At 42.4% G+C, this 23874-nt stretch overlaps 2 protein-coding genes across 6 annotated transcripts; both read left to right on the top strand.

Moving 5' to 3' along the window:
• The first annotated feature begins 815 nt into the window (after window positions 1–815).
• Window positions 816–13916, top strand: LOC118311136 (zonadhesin). 3 transcript variants are annotated; one of them, XM_047332151.1, is made up of 26 exons: window positions 816–1081; window positions 1247–1299; window positions 1438–1512; window positions 2175–2398; window positions 2490–2562; window positions 2875–3272; window positions 3828–4392; window positions 4542–4738; window positions 4833–5222; window positions 5779–6071; window positions 6334–6599; window positions 7070–7132; window positions 7470–7607; window positions 7703–7959; window positions 8094–8178; window positions 8350–8421; window positions 8609–8743; window positions 8849–9105; window positions 9206–9290; window positions 9374–10020; window positions 10186–11461; window positions 11702–11910; window positions 12018–12174; window positions 12265–12644; window positions 13038–13167; window positions 13292–13916. In XM_047332151.1, exons 1-26 carry the CDS (start codon window positions 1005–1007, stop codon window positions 13432–13434), a joined length of 6645 nt encoding a protein of 2214 aa, XP_047188107.1. In that variant the 5' UTR covers window positions 816–1004; the 3' UTR covers window positions 13435–13916. The 3 variants fall into 3 exon arrangements, with proteins under 3 accessions (XP_047188107.1, XP_035490599.2, XP_035490600.2); XM_035634706.2 differs by having other exon boundaries at window positions 9374–11461; XM_035634707.2 differs by lacking the exon at window positions 7070–7132 and having other exon boundaries at window positions 9374–11461.
• Window positions 13917–14236: 320 nt separating this feature from the next.
• LOC118311618 (putative GPI-anchored protein pfl2) lies at window positions 14237–20753 on the top strand. 3 transcript variants are annotated; one of them, XM_035635641.2, is made up of 7 exons: window positions 14237–14373; window positions 15108–15140; window positions 15273–15398; window positions 15516–16445; window positions 16874–16996; window positions 17360–17448; window positions 17540–20753. In XM_035635641.2, exons 1-7 carry the CDS (start codon window positions 14316–14318, stop codon window positions 17609–17611), a joined length of 1431 nt encoding a protein of 476 aa, XP_035491534.2. In that variant the 5' UTR covers window positions 14237–14315; the 3' UTR covers window positions 17612–20753. The 3 variants fall into 3 exon arrangements, with proteins under 3 accessions (XP_035491534.2, XP_035491533.2, XP_035491532.2); XM_035635640.2 differs by lacking the exon at window positions 14237–14373 and having other exon boundaries at window positions 14449–15140; window positions 15516–16439; XM_035635639.2 differs by lacking the exon at window positions 14237–14373 and having other exon boundaries at window positions 14452–15140.
• Window positions 20754–23874: the final 3121 nt, after the last annotated feature.

Below are 23874 nucleotides of genomic sequence, written 5' to 3'. Positions count from 1 at the left end.
CCATCACACCATAGACACCTGAGTCCTAGAAAAAGAAAAAGCCTTGACATAACCTTATCTGTTATGAAATCAGGTTGCTGTCTTTTAGATAACTGTAGATTATCTCCGTGGTAACGTTACTGCATTGCCCTCTCTTTGACGACAAAAAAAAATCCATGTCTGCATACTTTCAACAGTTCCGACTTTTTTATATTGTGGACATGTAGTATTTAGTTACCTTCACTAACAAAGAGCATTCTGTTGGGTTGGACAGCTTTTGAGAGCCCTAATATTTGTTTTGGGCCACCTTCTCTGTTGACACTTCAGGAATGTTACTCCAGGAGTAGGTGGCTCACACAGCACCTCCCACAATATGTGTCTTTCTTATCACTCTTTTTCCACCTGTTCTTAGGGTGCGCGCTCTTATCTGACTGACATACACTAAATAATACAACGGACACCATTTCAAGTCCGTTATTATACAACAACAGTATCAGGTCACAATGTACACGTCCCTAAAAATTAACACCACAATAGACTGCTGGTTTGTTTTAATCATCAAAAATTCCAACAAATAAGTGTATGTATAGGCAAAGTATGACTTTTACATCATGAGTGCGGAGTCAGTAGAGGATTTTCAATAGTTTATCTGATATTGCCTATCACTATTTATTGTAACTGTGTTCACAGCTCTGGTCAATTATTTCAGATTTTTACAACACAGGCTTGTTTCAACATCTTTCATGTCTTCCTGTCATACAGTATTCTTTCTCCACCCACTGCTGATGTGGGGGTGGGGGGGGGGGACGGACTATAAATGTCTAAATCTAAATCCCTCCACTCTGTTCTGAGAAGGACACAAGAGGGCCAACGCCTCTGTGCTGGCAGATAAAAGGGTCATATACTGCACGCCGAGTTTCCACAGAGAAGATCCACAGCAGTTACTGCTCATCATTCATTTTTCAACTAATCAAAAGGCAGAGTATTAGTAACGGGAAATCAGCTGAGAGTCTGAGGGATCAGCCATGCTCAGAGGAGTCCACACAGATTTGTTGGTCACAGTGACTTTACTATTCCTCTCCCAGACAGGGACTCGGTGCAGGTAGGTCTTACATTTTGGTAGAAATGTTATTCTTATGTGGCTCATTTGAATTTTAGGAAGCAGAGAATTTGAGAGATGTTTTAAATCAATCAGGTATTTTATAAATTCATGGCATAGATTTTTAAAAGCAGTCTATGATTGTTGTCATCTGTTTTTCTTTTTCAGAGCTGAAAACTATTTTTCAGTAGTCCCTTTACCAGAGTGGAGCACAAATTCAGGTATTAAGTACATCTGCTACACTTAAGAATCTCTGGATTTGCTTGAATTCAAATTTGTAACAACAATATCAATTTACATAAATGTGTATATAAAACAACAGTACTATACTATATTCAACCCGATATTTTCTTGCACAGAATATGTTACACAGTGTTTCTACGACAGACAGAACAATCTGATTTGTGACTGGGCAAGGAGCCAACAAAGAACAGGTACAGACAAAAAAACTGTAACTGTACTGTATTTCATTAATAAAATATTGCAGTAATAAGTATTTTAAAGTCATCATGTCAGGTTTGAGTTCACCGTGACACAGAGATTACTTGACTGTAGTAACCTTTAGTGCTGTCCCTCCCTTTTGGAAGGGATTTGTAACGTCGGTCCACAGTTCTGTTTTAATCTGCGTGGCTGCGACTGTGTCTGTGCCTTGCTGCATATCGCTAATTCATCTGAAGCTGGCCAATAATCTTTTATTGCCCGGTGTTCTCCCAGGGGAAATCACTGTAAAGGGCCTGCACTTGAGCTTCAAATATATGACAAAAAAACTATTTTACGTTTAATGATAAATGCACTACAACAGATGTACCTCTTTGTTTTGATTACAATAAAAAATGGTAGGGATGGGTTTCCCTCCTTTTTGGTGAGATATTATGAAACCATAAAAGTTCTTTCCTAGCCTGCATAGCTTAGATTTTTACACACATTTACATTGTGTGATCTTAAACAGAATTGAGTATCGGTGACTATCAAGTCAGTGACTTTGTAATTTAGAAACAAATGCCAAGGACAATAACTATAAAATTAGTTGTATGAGTTGATATCAATGACAATTATCATGCATATGACATTCTCCTATTGTCCTCTTCACCTTCAGTGGACGTTACAGTGAATATTCTAGAGAGTGGTCCATTGGCACTGGAGGGCGAAGCTTGTCTAGAGTTTTGGTACCAGTCCCCAGCTACAGCAAATGGGTCTGAAGTTCGAGCTCTCCTGAAAAGCAGTGCGGGTCTCGCAGAAATCTGGACCTCTCCTGCCCTCCCCCCAAATTCATGGAGACAAGTGTTTGTCCCCCTGAAAATCATCAAACCGGAGACTCGGGTAAAATTGCGTTGCAACAGATCTACAGTATAATTGAAATGTATTGGTGATTATATTTAAAATATTTATACAGAAAATCTATTTAAATTAGGTTGTTCTTGAAGCAGCGTCCATGGAGGGACAGATCACATTAAACAGGATAGGTGTTAGAAGAGGCTTGTGCGGTAAGTATTATTTTACTCTTCTTTTGCTATCTGAACAACAGCCCATAAACGTAGAGACAAAACAGAATCAGATTATATAAAAGTATACATGGTGGTAACAATATTTATGCAATACAGAGACAACTGCTATGATAACACGTCAGATTTCTGACCATGAGACCATACCACATAACGCCTCTTAAGTTTAAAGATATGAAATCTTTCATAAGTTCAGTATTAACACTGAACATAATGATTAAGTAACCAAGTTATTATGAACCAGATGGTGTTGTGGTTACAAAGTGTTTGTTTACTCAGTCATGTGCCCCACAGGACCCCAGTGTGAATCTCACACAGAGATATGGACCGATGAGTCCACCCGCTGCCTCTGTTCTGAGGGCCAGCTCTCCTGCTCTCCCTCTCAGTGCCCTGCAGGCCAAATCTGTGGTCCTCAAAGAGGAGGATCCAATGGTATTTCCAGCAGTGGGACATGCACTATACACAGTCACACAGACTGCAGCACTTTCGATGGACTGCTGTTCCGCTTCATGGCACCTTGCACCTACATACTGGCTAAGACCTGCTCACCAACTGAGGCTCTGCCCATGTTCAGTGTGGAAGTGGTCAATGAGCAGAACGGGAACTCATCCCTGCCAGCTATCCAGCAGGTTAATGTGGACACTGGGAGCTTCAGATTGTCCCTTTTGAAAAGGCAGACACATCGGATTGTGGTGAGCTACTTTAGAGAGGGACTTGTACTGTGATCCATTGTATTCCTCACAAACATGCCACGCTGTCTCACGAACTAAGACCAGTTTTGTCTGAAGATCCAAGCCTGTTGCACCACACGTCTGAGGACAATAGTACCGTTCATAGCTAAAAGAGGCACCAATTTGCAGACCAAGCCATCCTGAAGCACTCAATTAACATGTCTTAATAATAGAAGTTTATTTCCCTCTTCAAAACACAGTATTAATATTCCTTATTTTATATTGATTCCTAAGACTTAATAATACCTACACACTGTTTAAATTCATTTTTAGGGCACCTCGTCATTGAGCTTAGTAATGTACTGAATCAGGCAGTTCCCATATCTGCAGCCTTTTCTACTGATAAACTGACTTTATCATAAAGTGCAGAGTTTAACAGCACAATGTCCTGACATTCCGACAGGACTTATCGGCTTTATCAATTCTCAAAGATATATCTATCTGCGGTATCTGTGAGTCGATATTGCTGATGACAGTCAGTAAGAAAAAGTCTTCTTTTCTTCTACTCTTCTTCAGGTTAATGGGGTCTGGAGGAAGCTTCCACTGAGCCTCGGCAGTGGTGCTGTCAAGATCAAGAGTAACCCTGCTGCCGTTGAACTGGGAACCACTTTCGGGCTGTCTGTTTCATATGACAGTGCTGGGGCGGTACATGTTGCCCTGCCATCCGCATACTCTGATGAGGTCTGTGGCTTGTGTGGCAACTTTAACCGCCTCAGGGAAGATGACTTCCGCAAGCCGGATGGTACAAACGCCCAAGATGCTACAGCTTTGGCTAAGAGCTGGCAGACTGGGCAAAGCACGTCCTCTTGTGAAACTATTCTAGTCCCTCATCAGTGTGATCCACTGGAGGAGGCCGAGTACGCCAGCGAGTTGTACTGTGGACGCCTCCTCTCTAGCACTGGACCCTTTGCTGACTGCCAGTCAGTTCTGGGGGCAGAGAGTTACTTCCGAGGCTGCGTGGTCAGCATGTGCTCTTCTCATGGTGACCCAGCAGTTCTATGTGAGACATTATGGGTCTACACTGATGTCTGCAATGAGGCTGGAGTTGCATTACCCACATGGAGGAACTCCACGTTCTGCCGTATGTTATTCCTTCAACTGCTTCCTTGTTTCATTTCTCTTCCTCCTGATATTAAAAGAGGAGAAACAGCGGCATATAAAGACAGCAACAATACAGTGGCATTAAGGTCGTTCTCAGTCCTTTTCCCCCTCTTCATTGTGTCCTCTCAGCCCTTCAGTGTTCTGAGAACAGCCACTATAACTCATGTGCTGATGGCTGTCCCGAGGTGTGCTCCAGTCTGGATTTGGGTGGCTCTTGTGGAAACTGTGAGGAACGATGCGAGTGTGACTCAGGCTTCAAACTCAGTGGGGGAAAGTGTGTCCCAGCTGAGGATTGTGGGTGCTGGTATAATGGGAAACACTATGTGGTAAGTGAAGTAGATTATGTGAAAACAATATCATGTTCACCTATTCACGTCTACAGTGCTTTAATTCATTCATACACTTTCCTTTTCTCTGCAGAAAGGAGCAACATTTGTGGAAGGGGAGTGTGTGCAGCAGTGCCAATGTATGGGTAATAATGACATGTGGTGCACCACAATGCAATGTGCAGACACCAAGGTTTGTACGGTCAGGGATGGGGTTCAAGGCTGCTTCCCGTTCAAACCTGCCACCTGCAGAGTGTATGGTGATCCACACTACATGACTTTTGACAGGGGGGCTTATGACTTTCAAGGGGGCTGCAGTTACACACTGACCACAACATGCGGGGAAGGAAGCTCAGTCCAGTTTACTGTAATTGGACACAACATGCATCCTGCCCTTCAGAACTTCACCCGGTCCAAGCTGGAAGCTGTGACTCTGCAGGTCGAAGATTTTTACCTCACCCTGAATCAAAGTGGAGAGGTCTATGTAAGCATTAAAACTCCTTGCAAAATTACAAATAATATCTCACAAACTTATGTGAAAATGTGTATGATACTGAACAGCTCTCATGCCAAAAGTATCCCATGGCCTAACAATGGCTCATGTACTGGAATGTCACCGTATTATCAAGGTAATTCATAAATGGCAGCAGCTAATGACTTTAGTATCAGCACAACCGTGTTCATAGGAGACAATTATTACTCTGCGTCGCTGGAGGAAGTCGCTTGTTCGTCATCAGGGGCTTACAAGAATACACAAACTAACAGCTCACCCACTTGACTTTGCCCTCAACAACTATTTGGAAGTTAACTGATCGGACTAATGATTCCAGTATGAAAACCAAAAACGCACGGTTTGCTTGGTATTAAAAAAACTCAAATTCATTACAAATTCTATAAATGCTTATCTTTTGTCTAATTGCTGCTATTTATGCTGTTATTACTGCTGCACACTGAAGCTGCCAACAGACTTACATAGTTTTTCCCAAAAAAACAATGACAGTAAAGATCTATTCTATTCTCATGGATTTTTCTAACTCTAGGTAAACAGCAGCCGTGTCCAACTCCCCTATGCCACCAATGGAACCTACGGCTCAGTATGGGTCTACATGAAGAATAATTTCATTATTTTGGAGACAGCCTTTGGCCTCAGAATCATTGTAGATGGGCAGAACAGACTCTTTCTGCAGGTGGATGAACGCTACAAATATGAACTGTGCGGACTATGTGGCACCTACTCTGGATACCAGGGCGATGACTTCGTAACCCCAGGAGGAAAAAACGCGACAGAGACGTTTGAGTTTGGTGACAGCTGGAGGGTGCCAAACACTATTGAGTAAGTTATTTTGGCCAACAGGTTATCTGCACACTTGTGAGTATGAATTAAATTACAGGTAAATTACAGGTAAGGGTAAGAGTTAGTGAGCTGATGCTCACAAAACCTGTAAATCCAACAATATTTACTAATGCATTACTTTACAATTTATGAAATAACTAATAAGTAATAAAACACAAATTATTGACCAAACCGCCACACTTTATTTTGTCTTATTTTGAAATGGCACCATAATTTCAAATGTTCAAACATTCTCTTTCAGGTGCGCTGCCTCTCCAAATGACCCAAGACTCTGTGACTTTGACGAAGAGGATCAGGCCTACAATGAGTGTACCACACTACTGAAGGATGCCTTCAGCCCCTGTCATGAAGCCATTCACCCAGACATCTACCTCAAGAGTTGTGTGTACGACTATTGTGCCACAAACGGTGACCAACACACCTTATGTGAATCTCTGAACTCCTATGCAGCAGCATGCCAGGTGGCAGGAGTGGAGCTGCCTCCCTGGCAGACAGACACAGCCTGTGGTTAGTTACATACTTTATTAACAAAGGCATTGATCAGTGAGTGTGTGTGCTGCCACTTGTCCGTTAACTAATTGGTAGATTTTTTTTTTCACAAATTAAAATTTGAATATTTACAAGCTCTAAATGTTAAATTAAGTAATTCTGTTTCTTGCCATCTATTTCTCTCCGCTTCTGCTTTTCACTTGTTGATTACAGCACCGAACTGACTCATTGCATATATAAACTAGGCATCTGCCTTGGTCTCAACATTAAATGATTCTTTTTTTTTTGGTTTTAATTTTCAACAATTTTTCACCGAAGAAAAATTGGGGGAAATTATATATGTGTGTGTATATATACACACACACATATATAATATAAAATTATTAGGTGGTTAAAGGCGCCAAAAATGCAAAGATGGTAAACTTGATTCGACACGGCTTAATTTTTTTTTTTCCTGGCTTTTTGTTTTCTTTTTGTTCCTTTTTCAGCTGACACCCCAACCACTTCAACTGCTCCAACACCTTCAACTTCTCCAACACCAGATCAGACTTGTAAGAGCATTCAGGGTTGGGAATGCTTACTTCTTACTGGTTCAGGAATATCGGTGGCACAATCGAATTTAAAATAAGAAATAATAATAATTCTGAAAAACTAATATTATTTCTGACTATTCTTTGCTTCCTAGTGCAATAAATGCTTAAGTATAGTATATGAATGTATTTGAATTCATCTGAACAACCTTGGTGTAATTATGTTCACATTGCTTGAAATAATGTTTTTGCAGATAATGAATTTTTAACTAAAATTCTATTTTCACACTATGATATTAGTTTAATCGATAATAAGCTCATAATACTCTTTGCACTGTGTCTATATGCTTTTTCATAGTCTGTCCCATGAACTGTGACTTTGAAAAAAATCTCTGTGGGTGGGAGCAGCTCATACAGGACAGTTTTGATTGGACAAGACATTCAGGACGCACACCCTCAGACCTAACTGGGCCAAATGAGGACCACACCGCTGGAGGTAAAACCCAGTGGCTGGCCAGAGTATTTTATCTGTTGAGTTGCTACATTATTTCTAATGATTCAGGTTCATTGTCCTTTTTTTCATTTCTCTAGCCGGTTTCTACGTATACATTGAGGGAAACCGTGTAAGCCATGGAGACTCAGCTCGCCTGCTGAGTTCCATGTGCCATTATAATGGCCCACTCTGTCTGCACTTCTGGTATCATATGTACGGTTCAGCTTCAGCAATGGCCATCAACATTTACCTGCTCAAAGACAACAAAGCTACGAAGCTCTGGTCCATGATGAACAACCAGGGACCAAAATGGCATCCAGGACATGTTGACATCAGAGTGCCTGGTCCTTTCCAAGTAATTCTGAAATTATATGTGTGACTATATATGCAAGACGCTGGTTGGAAGCTGGACACTGTTGTTGCAAAAAACATATGATTGTATTGAGTAGTTAAGAATTCTTATCATTTTATTCTCATCACCCATCTCAGATCATTGTAGAGGGAATTCGAGGCTCTAATGCTCAGTCAGATGTGGCTATAGATGACGTTTCCATCCACTTTGGCTCATGCTCAGGTAACAATAACCTCTTAAAGAAATGACAAAATATTTTTGATTTGATAAGTGATATACCGTACCATGACTCTTTTTTTTTTAACTTTTTATTCTGCAAATATTTCAAGGTCTCAATTTAAGATAATAGCTGATAACTCAAGGTTTAAAAAAGTAAATAATTACTTCCTTTAGCTGCATTCCCAGGCCTGGCTATTGGAACAGAGCGTCCTTACACAACTGTGGAAGTCTTCCCATCACACCCAGGTCAGTGCACAGGAAGCTATATTTTATGGGTCAGATCTTTGTATATCACAAAAGCTGAAGTTTGGTTACCAATTAACGTTTATGTCTAGTCTAATAAATACTTGCACTGATTCAACCTTGTAGGTTGTTTTAAAAAGTTGCATGAGTGCCTAAATCCATGTTAATGTTTTGCAAATGTTTCCCTTAGTCTGTAATCTCGACTGTAGCTTCGACAGCAACCTTTGTAGCTGGAATCAGATGATCACAGATGCTTTTGACTGGACATGGCAGAGTGGTTCCACACCCTCCCTGATGACTGGGCCCTCTGCTGACCACACTGGTGGTAATGCACTTTATTTATGTAACAATCTGCTGTGGTAAAGAAAATGTCTGTCTCATCACAATAAGTGTGTCTGAGAAATGTTGTGTTTTCTCTCGTCTTGGCTAGATGGTCGCTACCTGTATATTGAGGCCAGCAGTGTTACACATGGAGATACAGCTCGTCTCATCAGCTCTGAGTGTTTGGACTCTGGTCCTCAATGTTTGCAGTTCTGGTACCATATGTACGGCTCAGCAGATACAATGGGCCTCCATGTTTACCTGCTCCAAAACAGAGTGGCTGATGCTGTCTGGTGGAAGAGGAATGACCAAGGAAATATGTGGCACCTGGCTCAGGTGGACGTGATTACAACTGGAGCTTTCCAGGTGAGTTACTATTAAAAAGGTGTTTATTTCCCTAATCTGCCTAATGATAACTTATAATAGTGAATCACCTGCAACAACAAATGAGTGCACTTATGTTTAGATCATTTTTGAGGGGCGAAGAGGTTCCAATGATCAGTCTGATGTGGCCATAGATGATATATCCCTTCATCGTGGACACTGTGGAGGTGATTCTGTCCTTCTGACATTCTACCTGTTCCAAACAGTATAACTGACAATTTGTGTGACTGACTGTGAAATGGTATTACAGACCTGACTAAACCAACAACCCCTGCTCCTGAGCTGCCTCCAGCAAACAACTCATCTACTACACAGCAGCCGACTAAAACTTCATCAAAACTACAGCCATCATCAACAACTACATTTACAACAACAACAACCACCACCACAGTTTTCTCAACAGACTCTGATACACAAGCATCTACAAACCCATCAGCAACAACTGAGCCCCTATACACTACAAAACCTGATGTCCCAATGACCACAAGACCTGATGTCCCAATAACCACAAGACCACAGCTATCAAATACAACAGCTATAACTGGAACCCAAACCACAGCTGGACCACACCCAACTACAGAGCACTCAGGAGTTGAAACTTCAGAACAGCCAGAACCTGAGACCACAGAAAAGCCAGAAACCACCACGATACCACAACCATCAACCACAGATAGACCTGAACTTTCCACAGCTCAACCTGAGTCACAAACAACAAGCACACCAAAACCTCCAACCTCTGCAGCTGGACCACAACCACCAACCACAGCTGGAGCAAAGCCTCCAACCACTACAGCTAGACCACAACATCCAAACACAGCTGGACCACAACCTCCAAACATAACTGGATCACAACCTCCAAACACACCTGGACCACAACCTCCAACCACAGTTCAACCAAAACCTCCAAACACAACTCAACCTGAGTCACAAACAACAAGCACACCACAACCTCCAACCACTAATCAACCACAGCCACAAACAACTAGTCTGCAAAATTCAATGACAGCTAGGCCACAACTTCCAACCACAATGCAGCCAAACACATTACCCACAGCTCCATTGGAGTCACAAACAACAAGCACACCAAAACCTCAAACCTCTACAGCTCAACCCCAACCCCCAACCCCTACAGCTGGACCCCAACATCCCATCACAGCTAGACCACAAACTCCCAACACAATGCAGCCAGAACCATCAACCACAACTCAACCTGAGTCACAAACAACAAGCACACCAAAACCTCCAACCTCTGCAGCTGGACCACAACCACCAACCACAGCTGGACCAAAGCCTCCAACCACTACAGCTAGACCACAACATCCAAACACAGCTGGACCACAACCTCCAACCACAGCTGGACCACAACCACCAACCACAGCAGGACCAAAGCCTCCAACCACTACAGCTAGACCACAACATCCAAACACAGCTGGACCACAACCTTCAAACACAGCTGGACCACATCATTCAACCACAATGCAGCCAGAACCATCAACCACAACTCAACCTGAGTCACAAACAACAAGCACACCAAAACCTCCAACCTCTGCAGCTGGACCACAACCACCAACCACAGCTGGACCAAAGCCTCCAACCACTACAGCTAGACCACAACATCCAAACACAGCTGGACCACACCCTCCAAACACAGCTGGACCACAGCCTTCAAACACAGCTGGACCACATCATTCAACCACAATGCAGCCAGAACCATCAACAACAACTCAACCTGAATCACAAACAAAAAGTACACCACAACCTCCAACCACTACGCAAATACAACCACTAACAAAAACTAGTCTTCAAACTCCAACAACAGCTAGACCACAACCACCAACCACTACAGCTAGGCCCAAACCTCCATCCACTACAGCTAGACCACAACTTCCAACCTCAATGCAGCCACAACCATCAAACGCAACTCAACCCGAGTCACAAACAACAAGCACATCACAACCTCAAACCTCTACTCAACCAAAGACACAAACAACAACTAATCTTCAATTTCCAACAACAAAAAGAACACAACCTCCAACCACAGCGAGACCACAACCTTCAACTGAAACACAAACAAGTACACCACAACCATCAACCACAGCTCAGTCACTAACAACAAATAGACCACAACCTCCAACCACAGTTAAACCCCACAAAACAACAGCTACACCACAGTCCACAACAACATTGAGACCAGTACCCACGACAACCGCTAGATCAGAACCCACCACAACCATTAAACCACATCCACCAACAGACAGACCTCAGTCTACTACAGCTACAGTTGCACCACAATCTACAACAACTGCTAGACCCAAACCACCAACTACAGCTGTATCAAGTAAGTTAGAAGTTTGCATTTCTGATCTTAAATAAATGTTAAAACATGGACAGGGTTCCTCGTAATATATACTTTACAAATTACATATTAGCTAACAGTGTAAAAGTCACTTGTCAGCAAAGAATGATTAATAATTTTACTGTAGATATATACAAGTACATCTTTGTGTCATGTTTTGCTTGTGTCCAAGTATATATATATATATATATATATATATTGTCTCTGTCTGTCTCTATCAAGCACCCTCTTGCACAGAGAACAGTCACTACACAAGCTGTATCCCTGCCTGTAGTCCAACTTGTGCATACCTGAATGGCCCACCACACTGCAGTGACAGTGACAGTTGTGTGCCGGGATGTGTATGTGATGAGGGCTATGTGCAGAAACGGCGCCGTTGTGTGCCTATCCGAGAGTGTGGATGTGTGGACAGTAATGGCACCAAGCATCAGGTGAGGGACAGTTCATACACAATGTTTATTGGCTCAGTTGGAACTACCAGAGCAATGCGATGTGGACACTGAGGTCCAACCAGTACAATTACTCTCTTTCTTGACAGTTCAATGAAATGTGGTATACCAGTCACTGCAGTCAGAAATGTGAATGTGAGAAAGATGACGGCATGGGGAAGATTGACTGCGATGACAAAGATGAATGCGATGGAAATGCTGTCTGCCTTCAAAACAACAAGGGCGAATACTACTGCAGGCCCACAGGTCCTGTAAATGCCAACATTTAACTGTATCCATTCTACGTTGCATCTTCTTCACTAATTTACTATTTGCTCTACATTTGTTGCTCCACAGGCTTCAGTGAGTGTTCTATAAAAGGAGACCCTGAGTACAGAACCTTTGATAAAATGAAGCATGACTTTGAGGGTGAGCACTCGTATGTGCTGGTGCGGACCAACAACTTGCCAAATAATCTTCCAGATGTCTACATCGAGGCCATCAATACACACAGAGGACACGATGGCGATGATAGTCAGCATCATGGTGACAGTAGCAGTGAAGAAAACCGCAGGGTCAGGGATGAAGATGACAATGATGAAGATGAAGATGGCGATGACGATGATGATGATGATGATGATGATAGCGAAGAGCAAGAGGAACACCACAGATTACAAGAGCTTAAGATCGTAGTGTACAATCACACAGTGGAGTTAAAGAAGAAGCGAAGGCTGGTCGTAAGTGTCAAGGGCATTTTTAATAAAACATCGACACACTGCTGTCATATCCTCTTACCATTGTGCATTTTCTGAAGACACAATATTTGGTACATGGAATAATATAATCTTATTTCTGCACACCCACAAACACTTGTGCAAACACTCAGGGAAATAACCGGCACTCCTCACATAGGCCTATTTTACTGGAAGGCTATGTGCTAAATTATGCTGCTATTTTATTGACCTATTGGAACTTTAAACATGTTTCTGTGTATATTTGTATATGAGAGACTGGGGGGCAGCCTTACTAAATATCTTGTGAAGTCCTACACAAAAAATAAATAATCATACAAGAGCAAATACTCTTTGAATATCATCCAGTCACACTTCACCCCCTCGATCTCCCTCCAGGTGGATGGAAGGAGAACTAAAATGCCCGTCTCACCCAGTGCTGGTCTAAACATCCGGCAACATTCCTCTCACATCTACCTGAGGACCGACTTTGGCCTCTCAGTGGAGTTTGATGGACACAGTACAGCAGGTAACTAAATCCTCACCTCATTCAATATGTCTAAGAAAATTAGTAGTAGTCACAGAACATAAATTTGAACTTAAATTACTTTGTTCATTAAATGACAGTATTGATTGTTGATGTTTTCCTGCAGAGATCATTCTACCACACATATACAAAGGAAAAGTAGGGGGTCTGTGTGGGAACTTTGACAGTCAAAGGTGGAATGACTGGATGAAGCCAGATGGCACCAGGGCCAGGAGCGTTCAAGAGTTTGGAGAGAGCTGGAGAGTGTAAATATCAGAGGGTGACACGGCACTTCAACATACCACGGGGAGGTTTTTACCACAAGTAACATTTATTTGTCACTTCTTTCCACACTTCACATTGATCACTTCTGTCAACTTAGAATATGGAAACAAACCTAAGCTTCCAAACATGACTTGGTCTAAACACCACTGTCTAGTTTTCTTTACTTCCAGCTTTAAGGGACAAACAAAGGGCATCATAGCCAAAGGACTTCCCTACTGCTCCTGCTTTTTGGGGATTTTTGCATCGTTTCAATTATCTCTTTGCATGGCCTTTTTCAAGAAGTCTTTGTAATCTGTGACAGCATATCAGCCGTTTTTGACATCTTTCACAGTAATAGCTACACCGAACAAAAGGTACAACATAGTGTTTGAATTTTGGGAATGCATGTCTTCCCATTGATTAATCATCATTATGTCATACTGTTCAAAAAGGGTAAAATGTGCAATAAATGATTATTGAAAACTGTGTTTGCACGTTGTCATAATTTGTGGTTGAATATCAGTACAATGGTAGGTTTTCTATTAAGTCTTCACAAATAAAGATGCACTGTTTTTCAATGTGTTCCCTTAGCGTCTAGCCAAAAGAGCATTCTTGACATATTTCAGTCTGACAGTGTAAACCAGTGGAACTGGAGAGACAAATCATCAGAGAAAAATAATGCAAAACTTCTGTAACATGATACTATGATGTAGAGACAAAATTGTTTTCCCTGTTTCTCTCAGACAATAGGACTAGCCTTGTCAGGAGTGTACCTGTGTGCGTGTGTGTGTGTGTGTGTGTGTGTGTGTGTGTGTGTGTGTGTGTGTGTGTGTTGCTTATATGCATTCATAAATAGGCCTGGCTACACTCAGAAAGCACACAGGATCATGGATTGCTTTGCACTGCCCCCCTTTCTCCTGATGGCTTTGCTACCTCTCAGTGATGGTGAGTAAAACTTTTAATCTATCTATTCATGTATCTGTCTACCTAGCATCTGTGAAAAAGAATTAAAAAAGCAAATTGATAGCTCAATGATTAAATACTTTGAACACTAAACGATACTTCCAAAAGAATAATCGCCACTAATTCAATGCTCACATCTGCAGGGCCACTTTCAATTAAAAAATTAGCCTCTGCTGAACCAGGTTATTGTCCTTGGGTTCTGAGTTTTATATTTCTCTGATAGTCTATTACAGTTAGCGAGCAAACAGCATCCACCCATTTTTGATATGACATGATGGTGTGTGTCATTTCTCCTTGCTAACTGTACAGGCTTCACTGTGACAATTACTCCCATAAATAGGCACTAAAAATAACAACAAAAACTGTGTTTATGAGACATAATTGCATAAAGGTTTCAAATTCCTATTTATACTGGCTACATATTGTGTCTCTAAATCAAACAATGTAAATTATGTATAAATAAGTCATGTGGTTTACACAAAGAACTCATTCTTTGGACAAGTATTTGACTTTGTACATGTCAATTAATAGTTTTCTATCAAACCTGCAAACTTTTGGGGTTGTGGGGTGGATTTAACTGTCAGATATCCATCTACAACTGCATTATTGTCCAAATTTTGCTGTACCAGACAATTCCTCCATGTCAATTACTTCAAAAGTATATACAAATATATACAAATTTAATGACCTGTCATTGTCCTTTTTAATTTTTCTAGCACAAACAGCTGCTCCCACTACCGGACCCACAGGTAATTTACACAAAACAACCTCTTTAGTTCCCCTACACTCTTTAGTTTTTCCTGGACCCTGATAGTTATGCTGGACAGCAGAAATACCTCAGAGATCCTGTACTCTGCAACATTGTTGTGTGTGCGCTCCAGGCTGTGCAGGTCCACCAGTGCTGTGCTGCTCTGGTCAAAACCTCACCTGCTTCAGGGGCTGTTTCTGTGACGAGTTCTGCGTAACATTCAGCGACTGCTGCGCAGACCACAGGTCAACCTGCGCGCGTAAGTGAGGGTGGGAACGCAAATATGGAAATTACACATTTAGTGCGTGTCATTGTAGAATTTGAGGTTGAAATAAGGGTTGAGATTTATAATGAACGTTTTTTGTCTTGACTACAGCTTTGACCCCTGCACCGCAAAGCAGATTTAGCACATCAGGAGGCACTACTACATCTACAGTGGCACCCACCACAACAAGCAGCAGTAGAACACCTGCACCACTGAAAGTGAGCAGCACCTCAGCATCCATAACGTCTGCTACTACGGCAACCAGCCAAACGAGCAACAGTGCGGAAGCTACACCAGCAGATAACGGCACTGCTTTATCAGTCTCTGTGACGACAGCACGCAGCGCAACAAACAGCAACACTGCCTCCACACTTGCAGATGTCAGGACAACTTCAGCCTCCGCAGGCTCAAATACAACGGCGCCCAATATAACAGGCACCACTGTGACACCTACACTGACAGATGTGAATACAACATCTGCATCCACATTCTCTGCGACTACAGAAACCATCCAGACGAGCAGTAGAACACCGTCACCCGCAGATAACGGCACAATTTCATCAGTCTCCGTTCCGACAGCGCCCAGCAACCAAAGCAGCAATGATACATCTGTGCCAGCACATGTGAGTACAACTACAGTAAACACAGTCTCCACAGCTACAGCAGACAGCACAACCAACAGCAACACTACCCTGACGCTGGCCTCCACACTCTCTAATACACCAAACAGTGATTTACCTACACCAACAGATGTCAGCCCATCACCATCGACAACCACTGCTGCTACAGCTCCCTACACAACAAACAGCAGTACACCTACACAGACAAACAGCAGTACATCTACACAGACAAACAGCAGTACATCTACACAGACAAACAGCAGTACATCTACACAGACAAACAGCAGTACATCTACACAGACAAACAGCACCACAGCGTCATCGCCCACAGTCTCTGCAACAGCAGCGCGCAGTACAACGTCAAGGACTACACCAGCATATGGAGCCAGAGCTTCAGAATCCACACTCTCTACAGGTACAGGTTGGTCACTGCCATTACCATCTGTTGGAACTATAAATGATCATATCTATGAATTGTTTATTCTCTTATTGTTTTCTTCAGAATCTGACCCTATGTTAACCGTTTTCAGACATGAACTTTGGAAAACGTCTGAAAAATGAATTTGGTCCGGACGTTTTCCAGAGTTTGACAGGACATGACAATAATTCGCCGTGACATTTTCCAAGATTCCCGTGAAATATTCTCACATGGGCTCAAATTTTACTTGGGAGGCTGGAAAAGTTACGGCAAATGTCAGGAGCAACATTTGTAGACTTTTTTTTTTTGCGTTGTCACATACGCATACAATATGTCCGGACTTCAGTGTATGTCTGAAAGCGGCTGATGACCCTCAGTAGTGACTCACCTCCTATGGTGTGCTCACTAACAAACTGTCTTTGTTCTCATAGCAGGAACAACACAGCCAGGGACTCTGGGAACTAGTAGTGTCACGTCTTCACCAGCAGATGGAAGCACATCTGAAGTTTCCAACAAGAGCACAGATTCCCAGACCACCACCAGCTCAAATGAAGGTACACTCAGCGACGTGCCAAGTCTGGCAATTCTGGCAACATGCAGTGCACTATAAGTATCAGGATGAAGTTCTCATATCGGTCAAAAACTTGAGTATGAAATGCGGGGCAATTCTCAACCTTGAATGATGCCATCTTGGCTATGTAACGGAAGAGGGCGGACCCATTTTTATGTCAAGTGAGTAAAAGCAGTGGATAGAGATTTTAGCAGGTAACTTTTCATCAACATCGTCATCTCACAGTTAACTACTAGTCAATGTACGAATGAAAAGAATCCAAATTGAGACAGTGACAGACGCCTCATTGATGTAATCACCAGTCCACATGATTAAATATATCTTAATTTGTGCCTTTTTTTTTCAGATTACCAAACAGTGACTGTTATCCTGAGAGCTTCTGTCACATCACATAATGAGGAAACTGAAGATGTGATTGCAGAGGCATTGTCTGATGTTAGTACTGACAACATTCCAATAGGAACCATTATATAATAGCGTCGCAAAAAAAGATTTCAATGGATAATAGATGTGTCTCTGTTCACAGCTTGTATACCGGGTCCTCCGGCAGGACTGTGATGACTGCAAAGTGTCAATCAAACACATCACACTCACCTAACGAAGCACCTACACTCAAGAAAATGGATTAGCATGCATGTGGCTACAGCCGCAATGCGAAGACAGTCTGCACAACTCTCAGGATCAACCAAACCATTAGTTGTATCTAAATAAACTGTTGAAGACGATCAGATTCTACTTCTAGTAACGTTGCACTCTGGTGGAAAACAAAGGCTGATACTAACAATTATTTAGGTTCTTGACCGACTTCTTATTTTTTTCATGACCAAACCTATATAAAACCCAAAGATGTCCATTATGTTCTCATAGAAAATTGTGGAAAATATTCAAACTTGAGAAGCTCTATCCATAGACAGACGGTTCATTGATTGTCAGAAGTGCTGCTGATTGATTGTCTGTCGTGTACTAATCATTTCGGCTCAACAGCAAAGCACAAACTATCAAAATGAGTCCACTTAAGCACAACAGATTGACCATATTGAAAATATGCAGGTGTCACATGACTTCCACTGCCTTGTGTCTGCGCTTCAGATATCAAAGATAGTCCACTCTCCGGTCCTTAGTATTACTTGATCAGGTTGAGGACTCATTTTAGGGCAGGGCTTAAAAACAAAACAGGCCAGATTAGTTCCGACGGGACTAAAGCAACTCGAATTTAAGCCACTAAAAAATTGCCTAAATGGATCAAATTTCAAACAACTCAAAGGTCCGCTGAATGGCAGCAAACAGCTTCATTAGGTGGAGAACAAGGCACAGAACAGGCCAATGTCTACACCACGTCCACAAGGAGCTACGCGTCAGCGGCATCCGCTTCGAAGACCGAACGAGGTCAACGTGAATAGATTGTTATAGATTGTTATATATTGTTATTTCAAACACGAGGAGAGAAAAGAAACCAGCGAGCCAAGAAGCGGGCAGGGGATTTGCTACAGACATGTGACCCACCTTGTTCGACGCGGAGGCCCATTCCTCATGTTCTTCATGTTTCTCTCCCGGAGGAGAAGTGCTCAAGTTTCCATCGTCACCATGAGGCGTCGACATCCACAAGTTTCACTTTGTGTGTCGCCAGACAACCGCTCAAATCCTCTCCCCGTTGTTGGTACGGTCGGTCAACGTGACGTGTAAACACTGGAAAACAAACTGTCCGCTGGTTTGTGTAAACGTTGTATTCTTCAACTCGGTGCCACTGTGGTCTCCTTCTCAGAACTGCTCCAGAGACGAGCACACTCCTGAGTCATCATTTCATAATGAGCTGCACCTGTGTGTGCAGCTCATTATGTGCAATGTCCTCTTTGACCAGTCCGATTCTCTGACGTGTAGCAGCCCTTCCGTCCAAGAGGGGGCGCTGTTTCACTCATTTGAGGAAGTCACTGAAACTTTTCCTTTTTTTTCTTATTTGTGATATTTTTAAATATTTTTACCAAAATGGTAGTTATAGCTTATTTATACTCTTTGTGCTACTTAAACACTGGCACATCTCCCGAGAGAAAATGCCACGTAATCAAAGCTAATTTATTAATTCAGATCGATGAACGATTAAACTATACCAGTGCCTTCTTCTGCTGTGTGACACAGTTCACTGTTGCTTCCATGCCAGTCTTCTCTCCTGCAATCCTGGGCAACGCTTTGTCTTTTTAGAAAAAAAAACACGAGACAAAATTATATGTAAATGTCTATTTTTATTGTGTAGCTCAAATGATAGCTTCTGGTGCCGTCCAAACAGGTCGTGTCATCTCAACAGACTGCAATTATATATTAGTCGTATCCAATGTGGCCCCAAGTGTGCAGCAGCACTTAATCCACAGCAGTAGATGGCAGCACAATCTCAGCAGCCACAGTGTCTGCTCCCACATCCACTGGCATCAGGGAAACACTGGGACATGAGAGCATGACTTCAACATGCAGTCTTTCATGATGAACCTTTTTCCAAACTTGCCTTTGTTGAAATACTTTTTTTTTCTCTCACTGCTGAAAATTTTGTGGCAGATCTTTGTATTATTCCATTTTTTCGAATGTAGGTTAGTTTGTAGGGTTTGTAATAATTCTCATTAGAGATGTTACTGCCGTGGCACTGCATGCATAGGTACAAGTCTGGATCCTAGCAGTGTTACATATTTAACAGCAGATGGCAGCGCATCTACAGTTTCCCCCCAAAGGCCAAATTCCAAATCCACCATCAGCTCATCATCACACTGAGAAAGTTTACAAACAGTGACAAGTTTGTCTGAGTCAGAGTTATTGTCAACACTGCACACATTTTCATTGTCACACTTCTCTCATCAGATTACTCATCAACGACATTTCTCCTTAATGTCCGTTTTCACCCATGAGGTGAAAAACCAAGATGTGATTTTTCGAAGTTTGATCCAATCATTGTTCATAAAATCTGGAATTAAGCATTAAGCAAAATAGAATCACAGCATCACAAGGAGTCAATCTGTCATATAGTGTTATAGTGTTGCTGGTGCATTTTTCCTTGTGTCTTCAGCGTGTGTTGTTTCTCACACATCAAACCAATATCTAAGAATTGGACAAATAAAAAAATCAGCCAATGGCCAGCCATCATTGTGTTCACAGCTGAGAGAACAAAGTGTTCAACCTTTTTTGAGAATTGCTGAATATCGTAAAAGATGCACCAACAGACATTTAGCTATTAGAAGACGTCTCATCAGCATGAGGAAAATAACAGGTTATGGAAAATCTGTTATGAAAACATTAACTGGCTCAACGCACGGCTTGACCCCTCCGAGGCTCTGCATCACAATTAAAATTTGAGAAATACATAAGAAATGATGACATAAAATGTATACAACAAACATCTACATTTCAAGATTTCCAAATATAAAAATCAAACATGCATGAAAAAACAAGAAGGTATACTGAGCGGTTCTATGGTTGCCCGTGTTGTATTACATTCTGGAAAGACTTTGAAAATGATATATGTCTCCCAAAGAACAGGATCATCACTGAAAAGAAAACTACTATCACTTACTATGAAAGTAAGGATAACAATCTATGCAATATTGTTTATATTCCATATCCATAAAGCTCTTTCTTAACTCAACCCCATCGTTTAAGTTGTTGATGAAACTGAATTTCACTTTGAGTCTTTCAAACTTTTAACTAAAAAAGAAATCCTTGTTCGTAATTAAAATTAACTCCGAAATGTTTGTCTGCACAAATCTGTCACTAAATGTATGTTTATATGTTTGTTTTTTAAATAACTATTTCATTTACTGTTTTCATTATAATGCAACTCGATTATCTGATGGAGTGCTGGATGCTGTCTTGTTAAATGAACAGGCACTGATTCTTTGTAAAGTATTGATAAAAGGGAAAAGGAGTGTTGCTGCAGTGTTGTTAGGGATCCACACGTGGTGACCCCAGCACTTCAAGGGAGGAGGATGACACACAAATTTAATTAGGAGGGAAGAAGAGGAAACAGGTCCACATGGCCTTAGGGACCGGTATAACCTCCAGGAGCGGATAGTTCAAATTAGAGCAGCACTGTCAATCCAGACCCACCTCTGACCCCGGAGATTTAATTGCGCAAAACGTTTGAATGCAAAAGTTAATCTTTCTTCTTAACCTTTTTTTTTTTCTTTTACTTTGCTTGATGATGAGGATCATACTGTACCTGCTCAGCTGCCCAGTCTGCACTACTCTGAGAGGTCCTCTCCTCCTCCTCCTCCTGCGCAAAGGTAACTCGGGCGACGCGCGGTGCAAATCAGAAGCGTGTGTTCTCCACAAGCTCCTGCACAATCCCGCTGCGCAATTGAAGGGAATTCTACAGAGTGAGTCTCGGGTTCACGTTTCGCCACAGCTTTGTAAACCTAGATCATGGGGGGTCACCGGGAGGTTGAGGCGTCACTGTGCGCCGACCGTCTCCGAAGATCGGTTTCAATGTATAATGGCAAAGGAATGTCGCTGTTGCACGGAGCTTCGGCTCTAATTAGCGCCAATTCGAGAGGACGCCATGTCGTTTCGTTTCATTCAGAAACACTGTTTGTGTGCATGTGCATTTAGTTCGCTACTGTTGAAATTGCTGGTTGGTGCATGCTGCAATATCAGCTGGAGTCATTGTGTATAGGCAACGAAAGACCAATACAAAATCACACCAATACATCCATGATACACCCATCATATAGAAAGTCTCATATAAATCCTAATAAATGTAGGGGGGTGTCCTAATGTAATTCGTTCAGTATGTTAAATGAATTAGTAGAATGGAAAATCTGTGTCAGGTCAATACTCTCTCACACACACACACACACACACACACACACACACACAGTGTCCATGTTGTCTGCTGTCTGCACCATCAGTGTGCTGAGGCATCCCTGGTTCCCTGTGGTGTGTGTGCATGTCGAAGGCCCCGGTGTTATTGATCCTGATTGGGCCTCACAGGAGGAGATTCCGGCCTGCCATTGACCCACAGTTCTGCATGTTTCCACCCGTCTCCCTCAGATCATCAGAGGCAGCTGCCTCCTCCCGCTGGCCGGCCCGGCCTGCAGTTTGCGTGAGATTTCTGATTGTCAGATGGAAAGGGAGGGGAAAGGGGAAAATGAACTTACAACAGGTTTTTGCAAAATCACTAACAGGTCCTGCCTGAGTAGGCCGCACTGACATTTTCCTGGCTTGGTGACTGTCAAAACATCCCCCCGTGCGTCCATGTGCTCCCTCCTTCTCCTTGGAAAGCCCGTGGCTCACAAGTTGCTCTCCTCTTCAAAGTAAAACGTCTCTGCCTCGCAGCCTGTGTTGAATTTTTGTGCTGATGACTGCCCAGTAGTTATGAACTCCACGTAGGGGTCCTTTTTCTCCTCACCGCTGCCTAAGCATTTGAAAAGTGTCATGGCAATGACAGAGTAGAAGATCATGACAAACAGAATGTAGAAGTAAGCGTTGTCATACGTCCCCCTGGAGCTGGAGACGGTGGATACTGGACTGCTGCTGGACAGGGGACTCACTGTGCTGTTGGAAACGGTTGCGTTGATCTGGTGCCCATTGATGTCGATACCGGTGTCCTCCAGAATCTGCTGGCATCTGGAGAGCAGAGAAAGCAGGAGGGTCCGGTTCGTGCCTTTCATATCAAAATGGAAAGAAGAGAGACTGAGCAGAAAATCAAAGAAGTAGCAAATGAAAACAGATAGTAAAGGGACCAGGGCAACTGAGAGTGGACTACAGATGGAAAGTGTGCGAGGCAGGCACTCACCACTTTAGGAAAGGCACGCTGTGAGTCATACACCCACTCTTAAAGAGACTTGATAAGGTGGTTATACCGAGATAAAGCCCATTCCTTTTCAGTCCTGTTGGATGCAGCCAAAGCATCATAAAAGCACAACTTTCAGATCTTTTTTGAGAATGATTTGTACCAAATTGTTTGTCATGTCTATCTCCCAGGACATTCCTGCTCAAAATATATCCTAAACCTGCCTTTTGACTCTTTTTCCGCTATATCTGCAACTTTTTTTTGTCTTCCTGCCCGTCCTCTTTGTGCCTTCACTTTCAATTCTGGGGCTTGGAAGCTGCAGAGACGCTTGGATTGTTGTCAGCTCCGGTCAAGTAGTCAACTCATTTCAAAGAGTGGTGGGGTCAGAGGTTAAGTTGTCTCCAGTGTGTTGCTGCTTGACTGACACTCCGCTCCAAAGCAACCCCTTTGGCTTTTTCACTGATTGTGTCTTACAAGTTGAGCACTTGTTAAAAAAAAAAAAGTTTGTTGAGAGCAAAGAAAATAGTGAAATGTGATCTTGGTTGTGCTTGTCGACACACAAACTGAGCGCAGACAGGCAAACAAATGCGCTTACACGCAGATACATGAACATGAAAAAATATCAAACACAACATAACTACACACACACACAAAAAAACCATGTTTGGTGTATTTGCACCAGACAGCACGAATGACATGGACAGCTGCATACCTGATCCCTAAACCTCCAGACGAAAAAACAGGGAGTGACAGAAGAAAAAAAAATGCACTGCTGATATATGTAACCTTTTGAGGAGTCTGCCAACTGGGTGAGCAGTGTTTTCGTTTCTGTTTGGCAGTGGGAGCCGAAACCCCTTTGAACCCTGTGCGATCATGTCAGTGACCGATGTCCAAGTGTGTCTGTGGGCCGCTGTGCTTATATCATTTACAACGGCTCTGCTTTAGTCATTAAGGGGTGTGAAGGAGCCCCCAGGGAGCAGGAATTTGTCCTAAAGGAGTGTTTATAAAAGGGGATATATTTATGATTTAGTGCTGCAGCAGTGTGCATGAGGTGCACGGCTCGCAGACACTTGGTATTTGGCACTATGCTAAAA

The sequence above is a fragment of the Scophthalmus maximus genome, chromosome 5 (assembly GCF_022379125.1).
Source record: "Scophthalmus maximus strain ysfricsl-2021 chromosome 5, ASM2237912v1, whole genome shotgun sequence".
In the NCBI taxonomy this organism is placed as follows: domain Eukaryota; kingdom Metazoa; phylum Chordata; class Actinopteri; order Pleuronectiformes; family Scophthalmidae; genus Scophthalmus; species Scophthalmus maximus.
The sequence above is the reverse complement of the archived record's forward strand: the minus strand, read 5'-3'. Positions and strand labels throughout refer to the sequence as shown.

Excerpts from the sequence above, each read along its gene's own strand:
- LOC118311618 (XM_035635639.2), top strand. The coding sequence starts at position 15,032 with ATGTCAATTACTTCAAAAGTATATACAAATATATACAAATTTAATGAC. Across the intron at positions 15,141-15,272 it reads TCCCACTACCGGACCCACAG|GCTGTGCAGGTCCACCAGTG; the intron begins GTAATTTACACA and ends TGTGCGCTCCAG. Across the intron at positions 15,399-15,515 it reads CCACAGGTCAACCTGCGCGC|CTTTGACCCCTGCACCGCAA; the intron begins GTAAGTGAGGGT and ends TCTTGACTACAG.
- LOC118311136 (XM_035634706.2), top strand. The coding sequence starts at position 1,005 with ATGCTCAGAGGAGTCCACACAGATTTGTTGGTCACAGTGACTTTACTA. Across the intron at positions 3,273-3,827 it reads GGCAGACACATCGGATTGTG|GTTAATGGGGTCTGGAGGAA; the intron begins GTGAGCTACTTT and ends ACTCTTCTTCAG. Across the intron at positions 11,911-12,017 it reads GTAATGGCACCAAGCATCAG|TTCAATGAAATGTGGTATAC; the intron begins GTGAGGGACAGT and ends CTTTCTTGACAG.